This window comes from Nerophis ophidion, linkage group LG12, assembly GCF_033978795.1.
Source record: "Nerophis ophidion isolate RoL-2023_Sa linkage group LG12, RoL_Noph_v1.0, whole genome shotgun sequence".
In the NCBI taxonomy this organism is placed as follows: Eukaryota; Metazoa; Chordata; class Actinopteri; order Syngnathiformes; family Syngnathidae; genus Nerophis; species Nerophis ophidion.
The window spans coordinates 5,262,685-5,281,639 of record NC_084622.1 but is presented as its reverse complement, the minus strand read 5'-3'; the positions used below and the strand labels follow the sequence as shown (position 1 = coordinate 5,281,639).

The window sequence follows — 18,955 nt, the reverse complement described above, 5'->3', positions numbered from 1 at the left end:
TAAGAAAATCTTTTTTTTTAGGTTTAACCATAACCTACACCAGAGTTCCCAAACTACGGCCTCCAGGATCCAAAATCCAGCCTGCGGCAATTGCCAAATTAAACAGTTTAAATTATAAATATCTAAAATATGTCCTTTCTAATCCATTTTCTACTGCCTGATTCTCTTGGTGTCTCCTAACCGCTCAGGTGAATCATATTGTCAAAAAAATTCATTTTCCATTGAGAACATCACGCTCGCGGCAAGTGGGCACTCTTTCATTCAATTAGTGCGCGACAAATATATGTACCGTATAAAAAAACACACACACACACACAGTATATATATATATATATATATATATATATATATATATATATATATATATATACACAAATACATAAGTATATACAAATATATATATATATATATATATATATATATATATATATATATATATATATATATATATATATATATATATATATATATATATATATACACACACACACACACACACACACACACACATACAGTGAAGGAAATAAGTATTTGAACACCCTGCTCTTTTGCAAGTTCTCCCACTTAGATTTCATGGAGGGGTCTGAAATTTTCATGTCCACTGTATGAGAGATAACCTAAAACAAAAAATCCAAAAATCACAATCTATAATTTTTTAACAATTTATTTGAGTGATAAAGCTGAAAATAAGTATTTGAACACCAACATTAATATTTGGTAGAGTAGCCTTTGTTTTCAATTACAGAGGTCAAACATTTCCTGTAGTTCTTCACCGGGTTTGCACAGACTGCAGGAGGGATTTTCGCCCACTCCTCCACACAGATCTTCTCTAGATCAGTCAGGTTTCTGAGCTGTCACTGAGTAACACAGACTTTCAGCTGCCTCCAAAGATTTTCAATTGGATTTAGGTCTGGGGACTGGCTAGGCCACTCCAGAACCTTGATATGGTACTTACGAAGCCACTTCTTGGTTTTCCTGGCTGTGTGCTTTGGGTCATTTTCATGTTGGAAGATCCAGCCACGACTCATCTTCAAAGGTTTTTGGGCAAAATCTCACAATACATGGCTGCAGTCATCCTCTCCTTAATACAGTACGGTCGTCCTGTCCCATGAGCAGAAAAACACCGCCAAAGCATGATGCTTCACAGTAGGGATGGTGTTCTTGGGATGGTACGCATCATTCTTCTTCATCCAAACACGCATAGTGGAATTATGACCAAAAAGGGCTATTTTGGCCTCATCTGTCCACAAAACTTTCTCCCATGACTCCTCTGGATCATCCAAATGGTCATTGGCAAACTCAACATGCTGGTTTAAGCAGGGTGCCATGCATGATTTCAAACCATAACGTCTTAGTGTATTACCAACAGTGACCATGGAAACAGTGTTCCCAACTCTTGTCAGGTCATTGACCAAGTCCTGGGCTGATTCTTCACCTTTCTTAGCATCATTTAGACCCCACAAGGTGATATCTTGCATGGGGCTCCACTCCGATTGAGATTGACCGTCATGTTTAGCTTCTTCCATTTTATAATGGTTGCTCCAACAGTGAACGTTTTTTCACCAAGCTGCTTGGCAATTTCTCCGTAGCCCTTTCCATCCTTGTTGAGTTGTACAATTTTGTTTCTGGTGTCTTTGGACAGCTCTTTGCCATGCTGAATGTTTGGGTCTTACTGATTGTATGAGGTGGACAGGTGTCTTTATGCAGCTAACGACCACAGGTGCATCTTATTCAGGATAGTACAATGGAGTGGAGGTAGACTTTTAAAGGCGGACTAACAGGTCTTTGAAGGTCAGAATTCTATCTGATAGACAGGTGTTCAAATACTTATTTTCAGCTGTAACACAAATAAATTGTTAAAAAATCATGGATTGTGATTTCTGGATTTTTCTTTTTAGGTTATCTCTCATACAGTGGACATGCACCTACTGTCAAGATTTCAGTACCCTCCATGATTTCTGAGTGGGAGAACTTGCAAAATAGCAAGGTGTTCAAATACTTATTTTCTTCACCGTGTAACCGCAGGACTGGAAGATCCCAGGTGCTGAATCCAGGGCTGGATTCTGCGCAAGGCTGATAATATTGAAACCGCGTCTGCTTTCCAAAAATATTCAGCGGTATGCTGCATATTCCGACTGCAGTCAGTCAAAAAGTAAGGACTTCAGGCCTCAGGGTCACAGATTCAGGTTCCCCGGTGACAAAACAGGAAATCAAGATCATCTGTGACCGCGCGCTTTTGCAGTGACCTTGTCAGAGACCGAACGTTGAACCACAATGCATTTTGAAAGTTTGCATGACCTGAATCATTCGTACTTTCTGATATTGAGGAAACCAGCCTTCTGGATAAGAGTGCGGTTGACTGGCTCAGAGTCCTGGTCCAGCATGTAGACAGAGTCGTCCACAGACAGGAGCTCCTTCTGGGACACTCGCATGGCTTCCGCATCGGCGTCCAGCTGAGCCTGAATACTAAAAGACAACAAGTTGAACGCAGGCCTCTCAGGACACTTTGGGGTGTCAGTAGGAGTATTTACTTTTGAGTCATGTTGGACACAGAGGAGAGGAAAGTGTCCATCTTCTTTGACACATGCTCCAGACCTTTTTTGAAGAAATGTACCTAAAACAGAACAGACCAAATCACTTAAGGTGCAAGGTGAAATGGAAATGTTGTCAAATGTTCATTCTGGCAAAAAAAGTCACCTGTGCCTGCGTGTATCCCAGCATGGGTTCCAACATGGCGACCCTCTTACGGTACTGCAGGGCATTGAGGCCGCAGTAATACTGCAGCGAGGCCTGATGCTGCTTCCTACGGGTGTACGCCACCTCTTTCACCAGGTCGGCTTTCAGCTGGCAGGACAGGGGAAATTTATTTTTATTATGCATTTGTGTAGATTGTAAAGAAAGCAACAGGGAGGAAATGTACCTTCTCATTTTCCTTCTTTTTCGGTAGACGGCTGTATTTGACCATGGCTGCCTCGTGTTCTGCATAAAAGGAGACAAATTAGGAGAGATTATTGACAAATGTCAATTTTTGTTTGAAAAAGAACAGTAGGGGTTTTATTTTGATTTACCGTCAGTGGCAATGCCAAATATTTCCTTCAGCGTGCTTATTTCTGCAAAGTTTAACACAAAGTCAGTCCACAGTACTGAGAAAGACATGTCATGTTTACGTCTAAACAATGTACAAACAAAATATTTTGGCATTTGTAATATACCAAGTTATATGACTGATGTGTACGGCACCAAAATAGGCTAAAAAAAAGTTAGCATACTAACTCTGTGACATGCAGTTGTGATCAAAATAATTTAACCACCACACAATTTTGGTGTTTTAGCAAGTTGGACATTTATTCCGTATTTTGTTTTTAGTCATATCAAATAAAGATGTGTCAAATAGACAAATGCAACTTAAATTCTAACACTGTATTTTACAAAATACCAAAAAAGCAAATTTTTCTTAATATCTCATTGACAAAATGATTCAACCCCCTAGTTACATGCATCTTTAGTACTTAGTAGAACACCCTTTAGCAGTAATGACATCCTTCAAACGTGATACATAACCGGACACAAGCTTCTTGCAACCATCTACAGGTATTTTAGCCCATTCCTCTTGGGCAAAGGCCTCCAGTTCATTCATATTCTTGGGCTTGCGTGCTGCAACTGCCTTCTTCAAGTCCCACCACAGGTTTTCTATAGGATTTAGGTCTGGCGACTGTGAAGGCCACTCCAGAATCTTCCAGCCCTTCTTCTGCAACTCCTCTGATGTTGATTTGGAGGTATGCTTGGGATCATTGTCCTGTTGGAAGGTCCAACGTCTCCCAAGCCTCAGCTTCGTCACTGACTTCATGACATTTGCAGCCAATATATGCCGGTAGGAAATATAATTCATAATGCTTTGAACGCGCTGATATTCCTGGTACCTGAGGCAGAGAAACAGCCCCACAGCATGATTGACCCCCCACCATGCTTAACAGTAGGCGAGGTGTTCCCTTTGTAAGCCTCATTTTTTCTCCTCCAGACATAACGTCGATTCATAGGCCCAAAGAGTTCCAGTTTTGTCTCATTACTCCATAGAACAGTTTCCCAAAACCTTTGGGGTTTGTCCAGATGATTTTTGGCATACTGGAGTCTATTTGTCTTGTGCCTGGTAGTCAGAAGTGGGGTGCGCCTGTGTCCTATGTCCCACTGTCCCTTGTGGAGGGGGTCCAGTCCGATGGCCATGGATGAAGTACTGGCTGTCCAGAGTCGGGACCCAGGATGGACCGCTGGTCCAGAGTTTCGGGACCTAGGAAGGACCGCTCGCCTGTGTATCGGCTGGGGACATCTCTGCGCTGCTGATCCGCCTCCGCTTGGGATGGTTTCCTGCTGGCTCCGCTGTGGACGGGACTCTCGCTGCTGTGTTGGATCCACTTTGGACTGGACTCTCGCGGCTGTGTTGGATCAACTATGGATTGAACTTTCACAGTATCATGTTGGACCCGCTCGACATCCATTGCTTTCGGTCCCCTAGAGGGTGGGGGGTTGCCCACATATGTGGTCTTCTCCAAGGTTCTCATAGTCATCATTGTCACCGACGTCCCACTGGGTCATCATTGTCACCGACGTCCCACTGGGTGTGAGTTTTCCTTGCCCTTATGTGGGCCTACTGAGGATGTCATAGTGGTTTGTGCAGCCCTTTGAGACACTAGTGATTTAGGGCTATATAAGTAAACATTGATTGATTGATTCTTATTCATCCCGATTCTAAATGGAATCATAATTTTCAAAAATAAATTTAAAAAACAATAAGGAATCATAACAATCCATTTTTAAAAAGACATTTTAGGCCATCTCTTTGCAACCAGAAATTGATTTTTTAACCTGTAACCTGTTTTGAAAATGTTTCGTTATGGTTATTACACCAAACAATATATTGCGAGAATTGGTTTCAATCTTGAATTGTGGTAAACTGAGCATCGTTTCTGAATCGAATCATCGCCCCAGAAATTGGAATCGGATCCAATCGCTAGGTGTCCAAAGATCCACACCCCTAGTTGCTTTGCACATTTAACTTTAGTCTCCCTCCGCATATTTTGTTATGGTATTAAGGTCCAGGGACTGGCTGGGCTGCCCCAGGATCATGCTTATTTTCAAGTCACTCCTTTATTGCTGACATTTGGCTGAGGTCCATCCAAGATTTCTATAGTACATGTGCTGGGCTACAATCTTGTCCCTAAGGTCCTTTGGTATTACCCACCCTGGATAAAGAAGACTGTTTCTGTGAAATGCGTCTTTTACCCACATAACACCATCCGATTAATGTAGAATGACTTTCTTTAAGGGGCATGACACATTTTGTGCTGCATGGGCACATAGCTGTTTGTGGAGGTCAGAATTCCTGCTTGTTGGTAGTCAATCAAATACAAATGAATCTATAACTTTAATTAAATGTTTTATTTTACAAAACACAAAACCAGGCAAGTCGGCACGTTGTGTAATTCGTAAATAAAAACAGTGGGTTAGGGTTAGGGTTAACAGTGGGAGAGTGGCCGTGCGCAACCCGAGGGTCCCTGGTTCAAATCCCACCTAGTACCAACTTCGTCACGTCCGTTGTGTCCTGAGCAAGACACTTCACCCTTGCTCCTGATGGGTGCTGGTTAGCGCCTTGCATGGCAGCTCCCTCCATCAGTGTGTGAATGTGGGTGTGAATGGGTAAATGTGGAAGTAGTGTCAAAGCGCTTTGAGTACCTTGAAGGTAGAAAAGCGCTATACAAGTATAACCCATTTATTTATTTATTTAACCCATTTAATAAAATGATTTGCAAATCCTTTTCAACTTATATTCAATTGAATAGACTGCAAAGACAAGATACTTAATGTTCGAACTGATAAGTTTTTTGTTGTTGCAAATAATCACACTGCAAAAATTGTCTCGGGGACATTTTTACCACTGTGTTACATAGCCTTTCCTTTTAAGAACACTCAGTAAACGTTTGGGAACTGAGGAGACCAATTTTTGATGCTTTTCAGGTGGAATTATGGTAAATGGGTTGTACTTGTATAGCGCTTTTCTACCCCTTTTTAAGGAGCCCAAAGCGCTTTGACAGTATTTCCACATACGGCCATTCACACACACATTAACACACTGACGGCGGGAGCTGCCATGTAAGGCGCTCACCGGGACCCATCAGGAGCAAGGGTGAAGTGTAAGGTGGGGATTGAACCAGTAACCCCCAGATTGCTGGCACATCCACTCTACCAACTTTGCCACGCCGTCCCCTTTATTATTTCCCATTATTGCTTGATGTACAGCTTAAGTTGTTCAACAGTCCGGAGTCTCCATTGTGGTGATTTAGGCTTCATAATGCGCCACACATTTTCAATGGGGGACAGGTCTGGACTACAGCCAGGTCAGTCTAGTAGCCGCACTCTTTTACTAGGAAGCCACGCTATTGTAAAAAGGTGGCTTGGCATTGTTTTGCTGAAATTAGCAGGAACGTCCATGATAACATTGCTTGGATCAACATATGTTGCTCCAAAACCTGTATGTACCTATCAGCATTAATGGTGGCTTCACAGATGTGAAAGTTACCAATGCCTTGGGCACTAATACACACCCATACCATCACAGATAGTGGCTTTTGAACTTTGCGCCTATAACAGTACGGATGGTTATTTTCCTCTTTGGTCTGGAGGACACGAAGTCCACAGTTTCCAAAAACAATTTGAAATGTGGACTCGTCAGTCCACAGAACACTTTTCCACTTTGCATAAGCTCAGGCCTAGCGAAGCTGGCAGCGTTTCTGGGCGTTGTTGATAAATGGCTTTGGCTTTGCATAGTAGAGTTTTAACTTGCACTTTTAAGATGTAGCGACAAACTGTAGTTACTGACAGCGGTTTTCTGAAGTGTTCCTCCCTCCATGTGGTGATATCCTATACACTGATGTCCCTTTTTGATGCAATACCTGCTGAGGGATTGCTTACGTGCAGTGATTTTTACAGATTCTCTGAAACTTTTGATGATATTATGGACCGTAAATGGTGAAATCCCTAAATTCCTTGCAATAGCTCATTGAGAAATGTTGTTCTTAAAGTATTGGACAGTTTGCTCATGCACGTGGGCAAAGTGGTGACCTTTGCCCCATCCTTTTTTTTGAATGACTGAGCATTTCAAGGAAGCTGCTTTTATACCCAATCCTGGCACCCACCTGTTCCCAATTATCCTGTTCACCTGTGGGATGTTCCAAATAAGTGTTAGATGAGCATTCCTTAACTTTCTCAGTCTTTTTTGCCACTTGTGCCAGCTTTTTGAAACATGTTGCAGGCATCAAATTCCAAATGAGCTAATATTTGCAAAAAAACACAAAGTTTACTAGTTCTGACGTTAAGTATATTTTCTTTGCAGTGTTGCAATTGAATAGAATTTGCAAATCATTGTATTGTTTTTATTTACGATTTACACAAAGTGCCAACTTCACTGGTTTTGGGTTTTGTACATGCTTAGTTGCTGTTACAATAATTCTACAACAACATTAAAGGCCGTTGATATCTTGATAAGGATGTAAACTTACAAAATCAGCAGGGGGTCAAATCTTTTTTCGCCTTAAAATACACTATATAGGCAAAAATATAGAACTTTGAGTAAGTGAACCGGTAAGGGAGTTGGTCCTCCATTTGCAGCCTAACAGCACAATTCATCGGTGTGTCTGTAATTATTTATGTCTGTTCAATTGGAGGAACATTTGGTCATTGATGCTCCTTCACACCAAACTTTATGCACCGAGGAAAACTCTTCCCGTAAAGTTGAAAGGGCTCAGTCGTCCAAAATATCACAGAAAGTGTGTCCAAAGACTTTTTAAAGTCCGTATGGTGTATTACGCAAATCAGTTCATTAGACTTTGAGTGTATCTACCTGTAAGGTCTTTTTCTCTGAACTGGATTAAGGGAAAGACCATGGTGTCGGCCATCTGGTTGGCGAGCTCTGAGTGGAGCAAGTTCAGCTGGATGACACAGAACACAAAATATGTCAAGGATATAAACACACACGACAAGAGCCATCGAGGAAAAACATCTTGAGGGAGTCCAATTTATTTTGGTGAGCGTAGACTAAATTGCTTCTTGAGAAAACTTTGGCGCCCAACAACGGAACACCGAAAGCTTATCAGGTCTGGAACGATAAATTTTACACTTTTTGAAGCTATTAATCCTCCGTGTTTATCACACAAGTAGGTTTCCACTCTAATCTTATCAATGTAGCTGGGACTAAAGTTCAGCAGATTAACAGCAGTGTCCTTGCTTGCTGAATAGATGCTTTAATTTGAAAAGCTGTGGTAGGAAGAAAGTGTCTTGCTGTGTAGTTACTAATCTTAAACTAACATTGGTGTAAGGGATATCAATGCATTCTGTGGGATGCAATAGTAAAATAAACTACATTAAACAGGTCAAAAGTAAAGTTTCTAGCTATTAAACATTGATGACAATACTATAATACAGTTTTAAAATGTGGTTGGAGTGAGATTCCCTAGGCTCGAAAAGTTTGTGCTCAAATTGTACTCAAAAATACTACATAAACTTCAAATTTATGGACAGGACAAATCTGCTTTCTTCTCCTCTTGGCTGACATGCTCTGATAGGGCAGCCTCCTCCCTCGACCACGCCTACTCTGTTGAGATGGGTCAGGGTTTGGCTCATTTCGTCACATTAAATGCAAAGATGTTTAGATTGTGCCGCGTTAAAAAATGTGAAGCAGATTCACATTTTTTCCTTTGGTTGAAACAAAAAACATTTTCAGTTTAATTTTAAACTTTTAAATATAAATCAGTGATTCTCAAACTGTGGTACTCCAAAGAATCACCTCATTAAATATTCAAACACAGTGTTTCTGTTCAAACTGTGTAATGTTACAGTGACCAAAAATATATAAATACTTTTTAACCTTCGTCTTGTGTTAGGTCGGCACCGACCCGTTTTAGTTTTTAAATGCATAAAAACACCACATACATTTATTTTTTTGCATCAAAGCTTTTTGACTTTGTCAGGAACCTCTTTGTCAACAAAATAAAACATTTTAATTTTTTTCACAAAATTGTAAAATGCTCTGGTAGAAATGATGCCCTTGGTGTTGTTAGGGTCGGTTTTGACCCAGTTATAAAAATAAGATGATAAAGCAATGATAAGAGCCAAAACTGAACACACTGACAGCCAGCTCCTCTCCCAATCATGTGAGCTTTAGTGGATTCTCATTTTACCTTGTTATCCTGTACAAAAACAAACAAAAGACGGACACTAAAAGTGTCACTTTTTGCCACTCTGATTTAGTTTTTTTATTAGTTTTGGAACTAGTAATCTATTTCTCTTGGTTTCATTTGCTTGATTGGTTGTTGTTTGTTTGATGTTGGATTTCTGTTGCTGAAAAAAATACTTTTTAGCCTTTTTCTTGAAGTAAATATATATGGGTCAAAATTGACCCGTAACACCATAGATGTTACTATAGTTAAAATTCTTAAAATGAAAAAATAAATAAAACACATTTATTTAAGAGATGTGTTCTAATACCCCTTAGTAATTGTTAGGTAACACAACAACCTTTTTATTTATTTATATGATTCTCTTGAGGTTCGTTTTACCATTTTTTAAAATTGAAATCGAGTGGTATACTGACAAAAAAAAGGCCCAATGGCCCAAACCAAAAATATTAAAACAAATATTTTCAAGGATAAGGAAGCCTAACAAGGTAATCAAGAGACGAGAAACTAATTGGATGATAGATAATTGTTTTTAGTGTATTTTACAGCTGATTTAAGACATGGGTCAAAACCGACCCGTTAACATAAGAGATGGTAACAGAAAGCTAACACAAGAGGAAGGTTAATGAACACTTGGGTATGTGATACTTGATTGATTAATACATAGATTGATTGATTGATTGATTGATTGATTGAGAAGTTTATTGACATCTTAAATAATTGAATCAATGTAATGCTTTAAAAAGGCAAATGGATGGCACAAAAAGCCAAAAGGCTTCTTTCCATTGTGGGCCATTAAATATTCATCACATTTGTTACATTTAATATCAAAATATATACAACCTGTAACATATATATAGACAATTACGTTTAAAAAAGTAATTAATTATGTACGTATACACAGTATACATGTCAGGCGATTTGAAAAACAATATATACAAAAAATATACCCCCCCTACCCCATTTTTACATGCTACTGTATTTTCATGTTGGTGGTACTTGGAGAGCCAAGTGTTTTCTGACGTGGTACTTGGTGAAAAAAGTTTGAGAACCACTGACACAGATAATAATGTTAGTTTACATTTTAAAAGTTTCCAGAAATACTGAAAAATATATATTAAAAAAATCTATGCATTGTTAATTTCCATCCATTTCCTACCGCTTGTCCTGAAAGATGATTTCATGATTGATTTATTAAATTGCCAAGCCATAGGACACACGCTTTCTCACCTCGTCTACTGTTTTGGCGAAGTCCTGCAGCGTCCCGATTACTTCTTCGTCACCTTTCCCGAGGGCAAAATTCTAAAATGGTGAAATAAGAAGGTCGACATTCAGCTTTGAACACATTTGTTACACTAAGACATGGGTGTCCAAAGTGCGGCCCATAACACATGTTTTTAACAGCTCATGGCACAATCTTTAGCATTATAATATTAGCATGCTAGCTTTTTTGCAAATTTTGCAGGTATACACCGCAGCGTCAAATATGTTACTTGAGGAATGATAACTGTTAGCATGTTGACATTAATATGCTAGTTTCATTATAGCTAATTTTGTCGCTATACATCTTGGTCGTATTTTGGTACTTGATGCATGTTAATAGTGAGTAGTAAATTATATTTATATAGCGCTTTTCTCTAGTGACTCAAAGCGCTTTTACATAGTGAAACCCAATATCTAAGTTACATTTCAACCAGTGTGGGTGGCACTGGGAGACAGGTGGGTAAAGTGTCTTGCTCAAGGACACGACGGCAGTGCCTAGGATGGCGGAGGCGGGGATCGAACCTTGAACCCTCAAGTTGCTGGCACGGCTGTTCTACCAACCGAGCTATACCGCCCCAAACCTTAACCTTAGCATGATAGCATTTCAAACATATTTTTCAGATACACACCTTGAAGTAAGATAGGTGTGTAAGTAACATGTTCAGTTAGCATTTAACATAAGCATTCTAGATTTTCGTAGCTAATTTAGCAAGTATACACCTCAGTGTCATAAGGTTTGGTATTTCACTATTGCTAATTATAAGCATGCTATTGTGAGCATGTTATCATAACAATGTTAGCATGCCAGATTTTGGGCTCTTTGTGTTAATATTTTTGTTACTTGGCGCTATATAGCCAGCGTGCTAACTGTTAGCATTTCAGTTCAGCTTTGGATCTTTAGCTTTCACTCAAAATTTCTTGCAGAATTGCATTTTCTGTTTCTCTGAAAAAAATCTGGTTTTGAAATTGAAAAATACCAAAATGGCCCTCGCGTCCTTTGATTTGTGAGTCTGTGGCCCTCAGTGGAAAACATTTGGGCACCCCTGCATGAGGACAACAATGGCGGTAAAGGATAATAGCCATAGTTATCCATGGTAGTGGTAGATGTAGTAGGTGGCCATGACGATACTTACTTTCTTCTCGTATGAAAGAAGCTGCTGGGAGAGCTGCTCTGTGGCCAAAGCCATCTCACTCTGACAAAAAGAAAAGATTAAGTATCACTTTTCATTTAGGCTTGCATACACCCACTGACCTCCAACACAAGATACAAGATGTATGTCTTGAAATACCCAATTAGTTTTCATTTTTGTCGGAAAATAGACAGAACTTTTGTTCAGATAATGGATTGGAACACAATAAATAGGGTGTCCCAAATACCATGGTCTATGAGTTTAGCTTTGATGCATATTTTTTGTACCTGAGCTCCATACACTCGCTGCATGGACTGCAGCAACTGGTTGGTGTATTCAGTGAGGTTCGCCGCATCCTCCTCAAACACGCTGAGCAGGGAACGAGTCTGGGGGAACAAACGCACACACGAGATCTGGTTTTATTGTCTTCAATATTATCGCTTCCCCCTTTAAACTCCAACTTGAGCTCTTCAGATGCCACGCCTGTTCAGTAGAACATGGGTGTCATAGTCAGTCAGCTAAATAAAGGGTGTCCTTGTCTAGACTATAACAGGTACTACAAGGCACGCCATACAGGAACACACCCATTTCCTTTTGCTTGTAAATATAAACTCTAGAGACAACTTCGACCTGGGTGGGATTGGGGAAAACGACTGTATTTCTGAACTATAAGGTACACTGAAAATCTTTTTTTTCTCAAAACCTAACAGTGCGCCTTATAACCCGGCGCGCCTGATCTAAGGAATGCATTTGGTTGAGCTTACCCACCTCGAAACAATTTTATTTGGTACATGGTGTAATGATAAGTGTGACCAGTCAAACATAAGAGATAAGTGAAGGCTGTACTATGATGGCAATATGTCTCAAACAAACACCAAATTTACATGTTCCATTGAAAAAAAAGAACATAACACACGGCGCTCAAAAATCCATCAAAATGTTTTAAGCTATGAAGCCGCACAGCTTGGAAGGATTGTTGGCGCATTAAACATAAAAGTATTATTATGGTGTGTCTATAGAAAAGATATACGAACCCTGTTTCTATATGAGTTGGGAAATTGTGTTAGATGTAAATATAAACTGAATACAATGTTTTGCAAATCATTTTCAACCCATATTCAGATGAATATGCTACAAAGACAACATATTTGATGTTCAAACTGATAAACATTTTTTTTGCAAATAATCATTAACTTTAGAATTTGATGCCAGCAACACATGACAAAGAAATTGGGAAAGGTGGCAATAAATACTGATAAAGTTGAGGAATGCTCATCAAACACTTATTTGGATCATCCCACAGGTGTGCAGGTTAATTGGGAACAGGTGGGGGCCATGATTGGGTATAAAAACAGCTTCCCAAAAAATGCTCAGTCTTTCACAAGAAAGGATGGGGCGAGGTACACCCCTTTGTCCACAACTGCATGAGCAAATAGTCAAACAGTTTAAGAACAACGTTTCTCAAAGTGCAATTGCAAGAGATTTAGGGATTTCAACATCTACGGTCCATAATATCATCAAAAGGTTCAGAGAAACTGGAGAAATCACTCCACGTAAGCGACATGGCCGGAAACCAACATTGAATGATCGTGATCCCTCAGATGGCAATGTATCAAAAACCGACCAATAGAATATCACCACATGGGCTCAGGAACACTTCAGAAAACCACTGTCACTAAATACTACATCTGAAAGTGCAAGTTAAAGCTCTGCTATGCAAAGCGAAAGCCATTTATCAACAACATCCAGAAACGCTGCTAGCTTCTCTGGGCCCGAGATCATCTAAGATGGACTGATGCAAAGTGGAAAAGTGTTCTGTGGTCTGACGGGTCCACATTTCAAATTGTTTTTGGAAATATTCGACATCGTGTCGAAGGGGAAGCGAACCATCCAGACTGTTAACGACGCAAAGTTCAAAAGCCAGCATCTGTGATGGTATGGGGGTGCATTAGTGCCCAAGGCATGGGTAACTTACACATCTGTGAAGGCACCATTAATGCTGAAAGGTACATAAAGGTTTTGGAATAACATATGCTGCCATCTAAGCGCCGTCTTTTTCATGGACGCTCCTGCTTATTTCAGCAAGACAATGCCAAGCCACATTCAGCACGTGTTACAACAGCGTGACTTTGTAAAAAAACAGTGCAGGTACTTTCCTCGACTGCCTGCAGTCCAGACCTGTCTCCCAACGAATATGTGTGGCGCATTATGAAGCGTAAAATACCACAGCGTAGACCCCAGACTGTTGAACGACAACATAAAACAAGAATGGGAAATAATTCAACTTTCAAAGCTTCAACAATTAGTTTCCTCAGTTCCCAAACATTTATTGAGTGTTGTTAAAAGAAAAAGTGATGTAACACAGTGGTGAACAGGCCCTTTCCCAACTACTTTGGCATGTGTTGCAGCCATGAAATTAAAAGTTAATTATTATTTGCAAAAAAAATTATGTTTATGAGTTTGAACATCAAATATCTTGTCTTTGTAGTGCATTCAATTGAATATGGGATGAAAAGGATTTGGAAATTATTGTATTCCGTTTATATTTACATGTAACACAATTTCCCAACTCATATGGAAACGGTGTTTGTATTATCTGGCGTTTTGTTTCGCAATACTATGCAAAAGCAAATGTTCTTATATTTTTGTACTTGCTGATCTGTATTTGGGATCTGCATAAATCCTGAACCATTGCGTGCGCCTGCGCCGACGCCGTAGTCAATTAGCTTTTTCTTTTTCTGTATCTTTTAAAGTTTACAATTCTTACTTATATCTGTCAGTAAACTTGCCATGAAAGCGCTAAAACATACTAGTGTAGGGAGTTTACATTATTCACAAAAGTGAACGTTTTTTCATGGGACACATTTCCGGTGTTGTGGTTTACAGATGAGGAGATGCTGCTCCGTTATTGATTTAAGTAAAGTCTGAACGTCATTAAAACAGTTAGTAATGCAGGCTACACCACGACAACAAAGATGACGGGGAGAAGACGCTTTCGAAGGTGAGTCACATAAATAAGACCTCCCACAAAACGGCGCATCCGGATAAGACTGTCAGAAAGCGGCTTGAAAATGGTCTGTAAAACATGATCTGCAACATTTTGACCAAAAAAACCCCATTACATGTTATGTAGACCACAAGGAAGTGTTTTCAATTCAGAAAAAAAAAATGACATGACTAATGCGCCCTATAATCCGGTGCGCCTAATATATGAAAAAATATCAAAATTAGACCATTCGTCAGCAGTGCACCTTATAATCCGGTGCGCCCTATGGTCTGGAAAATATGATATACAGTAACTGCATTGTATGAATAATCCAGCTATGTGTGCAGGGTTTCTGCAGGTATGAGCAAATCTAATTGATTTTTTATATTTATTAGCTTTTTATGCAACTTAAAACAACATTTAATACCTATGTCCGACTGCATATCGTTAGTATATATTGTCAAAAGCATACAATTGCCTGTACAGACAAAATTGTAAGCATTTGACATTAATAATGTTGACTATTTGAAAAGTTAACTGTGGCCAAATAAAGCACTAATATAATCATAACAGATAGTAATAACATATATAAAAACATATTTGATAATACTGTAGTATTTTGTACTTAAACTTAATTATCCAAATTGGGCAAACAAAAATGGCCTCAGTATTAGCAAAAATTGCACTTCAATAAATGTTGAATATCTTGAACTTAGTGCAGTTTTTTTCCCCAATATTGGAAAAACTGGGTCGGGTGGATTGTTTTCTTGTCTTTTTTGTTGCCAATTGCAATTGTATAAAGTTTTTCAATGCCTCTGTATTTAATGCATTTCAATACCATTGAAGGCCTTAATTGTATTGCAAAATCCATTTAATGACTTTTAATTAAATGTCCCTAGAGCATTGTCCCGTGTGTTTAATTTTTGACCTTATGCAAAGTGTAAAAAGGAGAAATGGAACTCCAGCAAGAGTTGCACGTCAGCAGAGCCATTAGCCTGTGCAGATCGATATGTGTACAATAAACGCAACACTCAAACAAAGCTTGCATGTGAGGTCTATGGAACAATTGCCAAATGGATACAGTACTAAGACTTTTAAGAACCAAAACACACACAATGAGTAAAGACATTGATCTACACGAACCAAAACACACACAATAAGTAAAGACATTGATCTACACCAGTGGCTCTCAACCTTTTTTCAGTGGTGTACCCCCTGTGAATTTTTTTTAAATTCAAGTACCGTCTAACCAGAGAAAATAATTTTTGGTTGAAAAAAAAAAGAAGTAAAATACAGCACTATGTCATCAGTTTCTGATTTATTAAACTGTATAACAGTGCAAAATATTGCTAATTTGTCGTGGTCTTTCTTGAACTATTTGGAAAAAATATATTAAAAAAATTGAAAACTTTTTGAAAAATAAACAAGTGACTCAATTATAAATTAAGATTTCTACGCATAGAAGTAATCATCAACTTAAAGTGCCCTCTTTGGGGATTGTAATAGAGATCTATATGGATTCATGAACTTAATTCTAAACATTTCTTCACAAAAAAAGAAATCTTTAACATCAATATTTATGGAACAAGTCCAAATAAAACTAGCTGTCAACACTGAAAATTGCATTGTTGTATTTTTTTTCACAGTTTATGAACTTACATTCATATTTTGTGAAGTATTATTCAATTAATATATTTATAAAGGATTTTTGAATTGTTGCTATTTTTAGAATATTAAAAAAAAATTTCACGTACCCCTTGGCATACCTTCAAGTACCCCCAGGGGTAAGTGTACCCCCATTTGAGAACCACTGATCTACACTATATTGTTACAAGTATTTGGCCACCTGCCTTGATTCACATATGAACTTGAAGTGCCATCCCATTCCTAACCCATAGGGTTCAATATGATGTCGGCCCACCTTTTGCAGCTATCACAGCTTCAACTCTTCAGGGAAGGCTGTTCACAAGGTTGCAGAGTGTGTTTCTAGGAATTTTGCACCATTCTTGCAAAAGCGAGAACACACTGATGTTGTTCGAGAAGGCCGAGCTCTAAGTCTCCGTTGTAATTCATCCCTAAGGTGTTCTATCAAGTTCAGATCAGGACTCTGTGCAGGCCAGTCATGTTCATCCACAGCAGACTCTGTCATCCATGTATTTACGGACTTTGCTTTGTGCACTGGTGCACAGTCATGTTGGAAGAGGAAGGGGCCCGCTCCAAACTGTTCCCACAAGGTTGGGAGCATGGAATAGTCCAAAATGTTTGGTATCCTGGAGCATTCTTTCACTGGAACAAAGGGGCCAGGCCCAACTCCTGAAAAGCAACCCCACACCATAATTCCTCCTCCAGCAAATTTCAACCTCCAAACCCAGACTTGTCCATCAGATTGCCAGATGGAAAAGCGTGATTCATCACTCCAGAGCATGCATCTCCACTGCTCTAGAGTCCAGTGGCGACGTGCTTTAAACTACTGTATCCAACGCTTTGCATTGGACTTAGTGATGTATGGGTTAGATGCAGCTGCTCAGCCATGGAAACCCATTCCATGAAGCTCTCTGCGTACTGTACGTGTCTTAATTGGAAGGTAGCATGACGTTTGGAGCTCTGTAGCAACTGACTGTGCTGAAAGCGGGCTACCTCTTTGCATCCGTTGACCCCTCTGTCAGTTTACATGGCCTACCACTTTGTGGCTGAGTTGCTGTTGTTCCCAAACTCGTTCCTTTACTTATAATAAAGCAGACAGTTGACTATGGGATATTTAAAAGCGAGGAAATTTCACGACTGAATTTGTTGCACAGGTGGCAACAAATTCCACGCTGGAAATCACTGAGCTCCTGACAGCGGCCCATTCTTTCTCAAATGTTTGCAGGAACAGTCTCCATGCCTAAGTGCTTCATGTTATACACCTGTGGCCAGGCCAAGTGATTAGGACACCTGACTCTGATCATTTGGATGGGTGGCCAAATACTTTCGGCATTAAAGTGTATGACGCCTATTACTGTTGTAATAATAGCAACACTCACACTTACAGTCAATTAGGTATAATTTGGCTGCAAAATAGTTTTTCACTTAAAAAAAAATATATATATATATATATATATATATATATCAGGACTGTGGCTCAGCTGTTGTAACATCTACAAACACGCACCGTACTTCTCAACGAAACAAGTTCCGTACATGACGCAGAAAGGTTACATAAGCTACCTGTGCAAGTAAATGTAAATTAAAGAATGGAAATAGGGTTAATTGGTGCGTTATATCGCCATAACAACAATGTGACAGGGAGCTGTCTTTGGCTAACAGCCTACAAACAGCCCATGCTAGCTCGCTAGCTAACATTGGGTGTCATTTCTAATCCTTTATTCTTGTGGCGTATATCGGCGAAAGGGACAATGAGAATCCAGCAGGCCTACCTGAGGGCTGTCCTGCAGCGCTTCCTCCAGAAGGAGTTTGTGATGTACAGCCGGCATATTTTGTTCGCGGTGGAGAAAGACACGATTTGAGAGGGCTTCAATTATTTAGGACTCTGCACTCAAATTCCCAGAGTTCTCAGCGTAGTCAAACCGGAAGTACTCGAGGTTGAAGGCCGGTGTGGACGGTATAATTTCCCCCTAAATAAAGATTTAAAAAATATTTTTACGGTTATTATTTACATAAATCATTAAAAATATTATTATATACCTTTGTTTAGGAAAAAAATATTGAGGGACGTGGCTTCTGAAAAGAAAAAAGTGGTAAACAGCGGCCTCAAGAGGCAACAAGACAAATTGCATCCTACCTGTGTTTATATTATTTATTAATTCGGGATTTATTGTTATATTATCAGGAATGCCAAATGTGTTGCACAATTCGATTCCATATGAACCTACTCAGTGGCCTAGTGGTTAGAGTGTCCACCCTGAGGTCGGTAGGTCGTCAGTTCAAATCCCTGCCGACTATAAAAGACTATAAAAATGGGCACTCAGCATTAAGGGTTGGAATTGGGGGTTAAATCACCATAAATGATTCCCGGGCGCGCAACCGCTTCTGCCCACTGCTTCCCTCACCTCCCAGATCAAGGGTGATGGGTCAAATGCAGAGAATAATTTCGCCACATCTAGTATGTGTGTGACAATCATTGGTACTTTAACTTTTAACTTTTGAATACAATTAAGTGCACACTGAAAACATAGCAAAAAAGCCTAACGAGGCAAAAACGTGTAGTCTTGTTTGTGTGACCATCGGGTTCTATTGCAGTGTTTGTGTTGCAGAATAGATGTTGGTAAAGCAGACAAGCCCTGACAAGCAGCCTTCACCCAGCATGGGCAAAAAAGTGCATCCTCCCTGCTTCCCCCCCCAGTGGACTGCTT

At 39.5% G+C, this 18,955-nt stretch overlaps 1 protein-coding gene across 1 annotated transcript in view; it reads right to left on the bottom strand.

Moving 5' to 3' along the window:
- Positions 1-18,155, bottom strand: part of appl2 (adaptor protein, phosphotyrosine interaction, PH domain and leucine zipper containing 2) — a 46,499-nt gene extending 28,344 nt beyond the window's left edge. The window contains exons 1-10 of the mRNA XM_061916733.1: positions 18,020-18,155; positions 11,905-12,003; positions 11,621-11,680; positions 10,455-10,526; positions 7,892-7,979; positions 3,069-3,110; positions 2,921-2,979; positions 2,698-2,844; positions 2,532-2,614; positions 2,314-2,466 (exon numbers count right to left, since the gene is read on the bottom strand). Of these exons, the coding sequence (XP_061772717.1) occupies positions 2,314-2,466; positions 2,532-2,614; positions 2,698-2,844; positions 2,921-2,979; positions 3,069-3,110; positions 7,892-7,979; positions 10,455-10,526; positions 11,621-11,680; positions 11,905-12,003; positions 18,020-18,076 (860 nt within the window). The 5' untranslated portion in view covers positions 18,077-18,155. The remainder of the gene's footprint in view (positions 1-2,313; positions 2,467-2,531; positions 2,615-2,697; positions 2,845-2,920; positions 2,980-3,068; positions 3,111-7,891; positions 7,980-10,454; positions 10,527-11,620; positions 11,681-11,904; positions 12,004-18,019) is intronic.
- Between the last annotated feature and the right edge of the window lie 800 nt (positions 18,156-18,955).